This window comes from Miscanthus floridulus, chromosome 9 (genome assembly GCF_019320115.1).
Source record: "Miscanthus floridulus cultivar M001 chromosome 9, ASM1932011v1, whole genome shotgun sequence".
NCBI lineage: Eukaryota > Viridiplantae > Streptophyta > Magnoliopsida > Poales > Poaceae > Miscanthus > Miscanthus floridulus.
This window is the reverse complement of record NC_089588.1, coordinates 14376528-14386462: the sequence shown is the minus strand read 5'-3', so window position 1 is coordinate 14386462 and position 9935 is coordinate 14376528. Positions and strand designations below refer to the sequence as shown.

General features: G+C 44.7%; 1 protein-coding gene across 1 annotated transcript; it reads right to left on the bottom strand.

The window, feature by feature from the left end:
* Window positions 1-5449: 5449 nt before the first annotated feature.
* LOC136483462 (protein SCARECROW-like) lies at window positions 5450-9157 on the bottom strand. The gene is made up of 2 exons (XM_066480544.1): window positions 7292-9157; window positions 5450-6149 (listed from the first exon to the last, which is right to left on the bottom strand). Exons 1-2 carry the CDS (start codon window positions 8929-8931, stop codon window positions 5705-5707), a joined length of 2085 nt encoding a protein of 694 aa, XP_066336641.1. The 5' UTR covers window positions 8932-9157; the 3' UTR covers window positions 5450-5704.
* Between the last annotated feature and the right edge of the window lie 778 nt (window positions 9158-9935).

Genomic DNA, 9935 nt, shown 5'->3' with positions numbered 1-9935 from the left:
CGCACGGGTTAGAGTCATATTCGTCTGTAAATTTTATGTTTACTTTTTTCATGTTTCTTAATTGCATAGGTGGGTAATTTTAATGTAGATTCATGGATTGCTTTATGTTTTTTTTACAAAATCGTAGATGAGGGTAAATCTTTAGAAAATAGATCTAATGGCTATTATTATCAATGGTGATTAGTCTACCGAATTGATAACTGGATGTCTCAATTTTTTGTGAGATTTTTAGGATATATCATTTTTCTAGCGAGTCCTATGAGAATTTATGTGGAGGCTCCATCAGCTACCTATAGTTAAAAGATAATTTTTTAGGTTTTATCCATTTTCCAGTGCAATATGGATTTTCTTAAAACCTAAGCTTAAGATATATAAGTTCTTGCTGCATCCCTTTCTACGACATCATGAACCTATAGTTTATATTTCAAAGTTTTAATTTAGTTGTTGCATTTTCTATTCTTATGTTAAGTTGAAACTCTACTGCCCATTGTATCTTTTATCTAAAAACTTTTTATTAAAAAAGATTATAGGTCCTAGGCTACCCTATGTAGTTCTTACCATGGTACAAATAATCTTGCACCATGACAATCAACATGTTGTATTTGTTATATCACATAATTATATTTACAATAATATTGTTTTATAGAACATAGAGTGCTTAAAGAAAAATTAATAATATCGATATGGTAGAACGTTTTAGTCAAAATTTATAAACTTATTTAAAATAAGAACTCACAAAATTCATTATCACAGAGTATTAATATAACTTAAAGTGAATTATCAATTGCATTGCTATGTGGTTTGTTAACGAATATTTTTCACGTTTGATTAGTTATTAAAATAAATATTTATCCTAATGTATTCTATGTGGTGGAAGATAGCTATATATGCTTTACTTTTGAATTAAGAGTTGTAATTATGATTATTGAATTATTACTTTTTTGTAATATTTTGTATTAATATTTATATGTCCTAGTTGTATTCCAAAATGATGCAATTACATGTTTGTATCGAGTCAAACTTTTTTAAGTTTGACTAAACCTATAGAAAAATAATATTGACATTTATGACTTCAGGTAAGTATACTATGAAAAAAATACTATTAATATTCATGACTTCAGATTAGTATACTATGAAAATATATTTCGTGATCAATTTAATGACACTCATTTAATATAATAAATTTTCATACTTTTTATGTAGATCTGGTCAAAGTTAACACTCCTTGACTCCTTGAAAAGTGAGAATTGCACCTTTGTAGGGATTGAGGGATTATATTTAAGAGATGCCTTTGTTTATTTTCTAAAGGGTTGAGGTGGATAACTTAGATACATATTAAAATGTGTTGCTTCATATTATCTTTCATAATGGCAGATATGGGTAATTTGAATGCAAACTTAGGGTTTACTTTGCATTATCTTTCATAATGGTGGAGGTGGGTAATTTATAAAAGATATTCAGGATTATTGTAAATTGTCTTTCATAATGGTGTAATTGGGTCATTTACATACAAAGATGTGGGTTATTGAAAATATTTTTCATGATGGTTTATGTGAGTAATTTATATGCAAATTTAGGGGGTTAGTTTAAATTCTATTTTATAACGGTAGAGGTGGGTAATTTATATAATTTAGTAGTTTGTAAATTATCTTTTACATAAGTTGTTAATTTAGATGCAAAATTAGAGATAACTTGATGTATTTATCATAATGGTAGAGGTGGGTAAATTTTGAAAGAATAGAATAAATCCAATGACTATTATTGGTGATGGCAATAAGAGTCTACCAAATTAATGGCCAAATATTTCTATTTATTGCAAGAATTTCTAAATTTACTTATTGTTTTGTCGTGACTGATGATAATAAATGTGGAGGTTCGATGAAAAAAGAAAGATGAGTGCCGAGCAGATGGATAACTCTTCTTCATGTGTGTCAAAAATTGTATCATCTTCATTTATTATATATATATAACTGCATTGTTTCTTGGTGTTCATAGATTAAACTTCCATCTAATTTTTGGGTTAATAGATTGATGGGCGTGATGGGTACCACCGTAAATTAATTAATCTAGTGACTTTCTCAAAAAAATAATAATTAACCTAGTGAATGTAGCTTGTGGGCCCATGCACATATGGGTTTTCTTTAATGTATCTTGAACGTGGCTTTTTTTTAACGTATCTTGTCTTTTTGTTATAACCGACCATACCATGTCGTTCAGGATTTTCTACGTGTGGCTGAATTTTTTTCTCGGGAACAATACTTTTTTACGCTTTTTATTTATAAATAATGGTAGTGGTGGGTAATTTCTTAGAAAACAAAGTGAGATCCAATGGTTATGAATGGCTAATTTTTAGATTTGATGGTTTAATGTTTCTGATTAACGTAAAAATTTCTATCATTTATCTTTTTTCTTAGAGCATCCTGCGAGAGTTATATTTTTTTAGACCAATGATAGCACGGTGCAGAAGTGAGAACTGAGAATGGTAGCACGGTGCAGAAGTGAGAAAAAGATTACGAACCACGATACTTTTTTAGACCAATGATTCAGCCCAGCTCTATGAACCCCTGATCCGATGCCGAACCACAATACTGAGAAGCAATCCATTTAAAATCAAAAAATTAATATCCATCATAATAATTTAATGTAAGTTGTTACTTTAGAAAAGAAAAACTTATGCATTTTGTTATTTATATTGATATTATGGTAAGGTACATTTTTCAACCTACAAATTGCAAGTTAGTTCGGTTTTGAAATCTGAACTACAAAATCGGGTAATGGACACCCTCCAATTGTAAAAACCGGACGAATTTGGTCCTCTGGTTGGTTTCATAGGTGGCTTTCCGTTTTCTAAAAAAATCTGGTTTCTAATTTTATTCTAAAAATGTTATCCTCTTATTTAAGATCTCTATATATTTTTTAGGGAAACAGGAGGGGGTGCCCCCACCGTGCTTTTATTGAAATTTAAATAAGATCTCTATATATTATTTGGAACATGTTTATTTCTGATTCTATTGCTTTATTACTTTATTGTCGTGCTTATTATTTATTTAAAACAAATAAGATCAAAATAACTCTGAATCAACAAATAGATAACCTTTTTAAAAGAAGCCCGAACTAGTATCATATTTTTTCCTTATTTAGAATAAATTAATTATTATTTTTTAGAGATCAAACGACCTATGAATCCAAGTTATGCCTTGTTTGGATGTTGTCAGATTCACCTCAATCCACATGTGTTGAAGTGTATTGGGGTGTAATTTAGTTTAAGCTCCACTCCAATCCACCCCAATATATGTGGATTGATACGAATCCGACTACATCTAAACAAGGACTTACAAGCGGGCGAATTTGTCTGGTTTCGATAGTTCAAGGGTATCCGTTACAAGGTTTAAGTTTAGGTTGAAAAATAGAATGACGTGTAAGTTGGAGGTTGGGAAATGTGCGTTACCCTTGATATTATATTTTAAGCTTTCTTTTTTTCAAAAAAAAAAAGATGCCACCACACACATATAATTCTTTGATAGAATAAATCCTAAATCTATCCTTGAATTTTTAACACTTATTCTACATAGGAGTATATACATTATTAAAGTTGACTGGCTAGTGTTTGTCAATGCCAATGCAGATCTTCCCGTCTGTTTGCCGGAAGCAGCACATGGCTGAGGATGCAGTCATGCAACACCACCGTCCCCATCGGATGAGGAGACGAACATGACAGACATGAGATCAAACCAAACCACTGTGCACTGCGCGCTGTGGTGAGGGTGAGGCTGCTCTACTCTTCCCGGCCGGCCCGGCCTCCCCTTCCCCGAATGGGGTTTGGCACGTCCAACAACCACGCCGCACTATCATCATCACTCCCCCAAAGGCCAAAACCAGTCCAAGGCTGAGCTGAGCTGATCTGAGACCTGCTGACCTGCCAATAGGCCACTACAAGCTACCCCAAGGCCTTGTTTAGTTCCCTTCAAAGTTCCAAGTTTTTTCACTCTCTCTCCATCACATCAATTTTTGGACGCCTGTATGGAGCATTAAATGTAAGTAAAAAAAATAACTAATTACACAATTTAGTTGGAAATCACGAGATGAATCTTTTGAGCTTAGTTGGTCCACGATTGGACAATATTTACCAAATAAGACGAAAGTGCTACTATTCATCGGGTTGAAATTTTCTTTAATCTAAACAAGGCCAAGTCCCCAAAGAGAAGAAGAGACAAGCAACAGGGCACGGCACAGGGCACAAAAGCTTTGCAGACTTGCAGCAGCAGCAGGAGAGAAGACCCATTCTCCAATCCCCATCATGGCAATGTCAAGACTCAAGAGAGGCACACCAGCACACCACAGACACAACTCCCCATCTCTTCTCTCTTCTCTATGAGATCATGAGATGAGTGCCTTTTATTTGCTTCCCTCACTCTCCATAATGAGGGACAGTCCTCCAAATGGCATGGCCCCACCCCCCAGTGGCTGGCTGGCCGTGGGGGCAAGCAAAAGGCTTTTTGTTCAAGCCAAGCCATCCATGAATGTGATGGTCTCCTACAACATTGGCTGATAACCCAGTTTGGAAATGTGACTAGGAAGCAAAGCAATAGCTAAGCTAAGGTAGGGCCAGTGCCACTTAAAAAAAAAAGACACTAGCAACAATTCCTTCTGCCCCACTTCTGATCTCAACAACACTTGTAATTGTAAACTAAACAAACAAACCGCAGTCGACTAGTAGTTTGCATACTAAATAATGCACGGAGAGGCGGTTCTACGCCCGGCTCGTTTGGCTTATAAGCCGTACTTTTTCAGTCAACGAACAGTATTTTTCTCTTACAACAAATCAACCAACAGTACTTTCAACCGTGGCTTATCAGCCAAACGAACAGGGCACTAATCTGAATGTGCTAATTAAACAAAGTAGTCAAGTGAGATCGCTTGATGGGGACGGTGAACTAACAAAATACGTCCCCATACACTCATCACTTTATTAGGGAATGTGCATGACTGACACTGGGTAAAGAACCAGTGGTCAGAATGTCAAGACGCAAGAATTGACAAGCTAATGACCTCGGCTCATAGAGTCATGGAGATGGAGGGGGGGAGAAAAGCTGAAAACGATGTTAGAAGGAGACAGCGCATATCGAAAGGGTGGAACTCCACCAAAGATCAGTACTAGCAGTATCAAGACACTGAAATCAGCAGTAAAGTACAACTCCACAAGGGTATAATCAGCGGGAACACTTTTTTTATGGAAAGGCAGTGGGAACAGTTGAACATGGACTAGTACTATAGTTTCAGTTTTAGACATGGTCACATGGATCTTTTTTTCTTTTTGGCAAAAAAATGTATAAACATGGAATTAGGATCCCATTGATCTAGCCACAAATACTTGGTGGTTACTTCCCTGAGAAACTACGCATAAATGAACAGCGATTAAATAAAACAGCAACATTAAAAACAAGGACTAACTGGTGATACATTGCTGAAACGAAACGATGGACAGCTGAACAAGATGCACCATTTAAACTAATTAAGCTTACATCAGTAACTATCACTATGAATGGATCTACTCCAGCAATTAGTGATCAGAAGAAATGTTTTCGCTTTCTTATCTCAGAACTGATGACCAACCAAATCGAGCAGCTAGCTACAGATGCAAAAGAACTGGCAGAACTGCTGGGAATGATTTAAGCTCTGTAGTAGTAGTAACAAACAACTCTCATCAACGGCACGGCGGCATCTGGATGGGGCGCCATGCCGACGCGGTGAGAAGGCAGAGGTCCTTCCAGCCCAGCTTGAGCGCGCCGTTCTCCTCCACCAGCGTGTACCCGTCGGAGGGGAACATTCCCAGCAGCAGGGACGCCTGGGCCGCGGCGCTGCCGGCGAGCGAGGAGGCGCGGAACCCGGACTGCGCGAGCTTCTCGCGCCAGCTGCCGAACTTGACGTCGCCGGTGCGGGCCGGCCCGCCGACGGCCAGCACGTTGCGGATCTCCCGCGACAGCAGCTGCTGCTCCACGACGTGCCGCTCGGGGCTGTCCTCACCGTAGCTCGCGTCCAGCGAGTCGAACAGCGCCGAGTAGTAGTGGACGGCCTCCACGAAGCGCGCCAGGAAGGAGCCCGAGTGGCTCAGGTCCTGCTCCACCATTGTCACAACCTTGGGGGCCAGCCTGCAGGTCCATGGATGGATGGAATCAATGAACAATTGAATCCCCGTGGTCCAATCCAACGGGCCGGGGGGGGACAGGAGTCGTCAGTCAGGATGTGCGTTTTGTGACAACCAATCGATTCTGAATCTGTCTGATGGCATTGCCAGGACGACGCTCGACGCTAGGACGGACAGTCACAGGACTGGATCCGTGGCATCGATTGGCGGTTTTAATGATGCATCAAATCAAGGACATTGCAGTTTACGTACATGTTTATCTCATGCTTGAGATGAGATGGTTCACCAAAGAGTCGTCAGTCAGGATGTGCGTTTTGTGACAACCAATCGATTCTGAATCTGTCTGATGGCATTGCCAGGACGACGCTCGACGCTAGGACGGACAGTCACAGGACTGGATCCGTGGCATCGATTAGCGGTTTTAATGATGCATCAAATCAAGGACATTGCAGTTTACGTACATGTTTATCTCATGCTTGAGATGAGATGGTTCACCAAAAAGTACAATGGACAGATATGTACTACTGGCATGACAGTCATTGTTGGAGGAGAAAGATAACACTTTTGATAAGCCTTTTTGAGTTTAGCTTACTGATGATGGTGATCTAGTGGTTCTGTATTAAGAAATGGTGATTAGTGATAGAAGATGACAGTTATTCCATTCAGTTAGTAATCATCGTCCTGGCAGCACTTGAACTAGAAACCTTTTGGCATGGAAAGTTGGTCATGATGATAAGAACTTTCAGCTCCCTCCTCTCCTAGTGATCTCCACTAACCAAATGCAAGCGAAATCTATCTTTTGTGGTTCTGGGATCACCAAAGACCATGGAGGATACACTACTACAGACTACTCCAGTACGGTATCATCTCAAAAGCATTGTCAAGATTCAACCTTTTTAAGCCTAGAAAGTTGCTTGGTCATAATGACAAGCTTTTTGAGCTCCAAAACGCGATTTTTTTACTAGTATAAACCTCTGAAGAATATTTTAGAATCGTTGTACTGGATGTACTACCACGAGTGGATGCTTGACGTGCGGCTCACACATTATCCAATGCCACATTGGTTAAACTAAGTGTTAGCTGAAAAGAGGTCATGATTGCATCAAGATTTGACATGGAAGCAAGGCAGGATCGAAAATGGAGTACCTTTGGATGAGCCAGAGCGTGTTGGAGTCGGAGCCGGTGACGTCGTAGAGCGAGTGGTGCAGCCAGTGGACGGCGACGGCCTCCCGCCGCGTGACGCCGAGCTTCTCCGGGTCCACATTGCCGGCCTTCTCGGCGACGGCGCAGAACTCGAAGGGCAGGCCGAGCGTGTCGGCGAAGTCAGAGAGGCGCTTCCCCGTGGCCTCGAGCGCCTCCATGGACGCGCCGAGGCCGGTGAGCCTCACCCTGGGCGGGCCGCCGGGGCGGGAGGCGAGGATGTGGAAGAGTCCCGGCCACTGCAGCCCCTGCATGATGTCGAGGTCGATGATGTGCACGCGCTCCTCCCGCTCGAACGCCTCCTGGATGGCCTGGTTGGCGGTGAAGTGCGAGAACTTGACGAAGGGGCTGATGCCGTTGAACACCTGGAACGCGGCGGCGACGCGGCCGTGGAGCCGCGCCGCGGCGGGGGTCCCCGGCGGAAGCGGCGCGTACAGGCCCAGGCACGAGCTGACGAGGCGCGCCGACATGGCCTCCGCGAAGTAGGCGGCGACGCGCTGCGTGGAGGTGCCGAACGGCGTGGCTAGCTCCGCGATCTCCAGCAGCGTCTGGTGCGCGTCGTCGAGGTTGTCCGCGTTCACGGCCTCCGCGCACTGCAGCAGCAGCGTCAGCAGGTGGAGCCCCTCCTCGTCGCGCTGCTTCCGCCGCTGTTCCTCCTTCCGCTCCTTCGCGGCCGCGGCAGCTGCGGCCGCGGCCGCGGCGGCTGCCGCAGCGGTCTCCTCCGCCGTCGGGGCCTTGGGAGACTGCGACGCCGGATGCGGCTCCTCCTGCTGTTGCTGCGGAGGCTCGTGGCGGCGCTTGTCTTGAAGCGGTGGAGGGGGAGGGAGCGTCAGCCCCGCGGCGGTGGCCGGAGCGCCGTGCAGGAGAGCATGCTGCTGCGAAGGCTGAGGAGGAGGCGGCGGCAGTGGGGCGGGGTCGGCGGCGAGGAGGGAGCGGAGGCGGAGCTCCAGGAGGGACGCGAGGCCGGGGTTGCATGGGTGAATGATCTCGCGGACGTTGTGGATAAGCTGCGTGATGGAGACCGCGGCGCCGCCGCTGCTCCCGATGATGTCGCGGATGATGCCGTCCACCCACGCGGTGGTGGACGCGGCCGCCGCCTCGCCGCCCGCCTGGGCCTGATGAGCATGGGCCGCCGGGTTTGGGGGCGGGGGCGCGGGCACGTCCACCTCCGCCGCGTGGTGCTGGAACGCGGGGGGCAGCTGGTGGAGCTGAGTGGGCAGCGCGGGGAGCTGCGCGCTGGCGGAGGGGGCACCACTACCACCGGCGGCGGCCGTGACGTCGGAGAGGTCGCCCGTGACGTGGCGGCGCGGCGGCGGGAGGTCCATGTCGGCCGCGGGGCGCTTGCGGACCATGACGGCGGCGGCTTCTTGGCGGTCTAGCTGGTGGAGGTAGTGGAGGAGGAAGTGGTCTTGGGAGGAAGAGGACGGAGGATGCGGAGGGAGGTGGGGGGAAGGCAGCGGCGGCAATAAGGAGTGGGAGGAGGAGGTGGAGGCGGTGGCGGTGGCATGAGAGTGGGGAAAGGAGTGGGGGGCGGAGGATGCGGCGGAGGAGGACGAGGGGAAGAGGAGGAGCGAGGAGGAGCCCATCTAGAAACGCCAAGAGGAAGCCGCCGCGCGCATGGCGATCGGGCGACCCAGCGCCAGCGCGGGGGGGAGCAGTTTGTGTGTTTTGGCGCCGCGCGGCGCGGGCTGCTGATGGCTGATGCACCACAGCGACGCACACCCAGTCAGTCAGTGGAGTGAGTAGGCTGAGCTGAGCGGATGGACGGCGACGAGGGAGGGAGACCGGGAGTAAAGAGGAAGACGCCGCTGGGAGGCGAACAAGGGCGTAAGCACAAGAGGTTAGGAGAGGCTAATTTATGGAGGTGCGGCAGCGGCAGCGGCAGCCGCAGTAGAATTTTGGTTGCCCTTGGGCTCCGTGCAGATGCTATCCTCTGTCTTTTTTAGCTCCACGAATCATGTTTGAGTATGCAATTTTATAAATTACTATTTAAAAAAAAACTTATTCTTTTAAATTGCTATTTTAAATATGGATAATCTAAAGAATTACTCCGATCACCATATCAAGGCAATTTTACAAGCACGAGGAGTGTGTCTGTAAAATTTTACACACTAGAGCCGTGGCGGCTGAATATGCAAAACTCAGTTTGGACAAACCATTCCTAAGTGTGGTTAAACCTTAAAACCATTGTGGCATTGTCGATGACTCACCTTCTGATTCCTAGCCTTCTAGGAACGCAGCTCACCTCCTCTTAACATCCCCACCGTCTTTAAGCTCTTCCTTTTCACTCCAAAAGCTCAAGAGACTGATGGGTAATGTTTCTAGTTTTATTTAATTTTTATCCATTGTTAGTGTGATTGGTAGGCTATATTTTTCTAAACTTTAAACACTAAAGAGTCAGTCGCCACCTTCTAACATGACCCTTCAAACAGAATAAGCTGACGATTAAATGGAAATGGCATACCACAATCTAGCTTTTAAATAGTATAAACAATTGTTGTAACACCTCTGGTGTTACGAACTCGTTTAGCACCGCGATTTAGGTCTAAGTTAAATTTTTGAAACGAGTTTCTCGAAATTTCTTTTAATA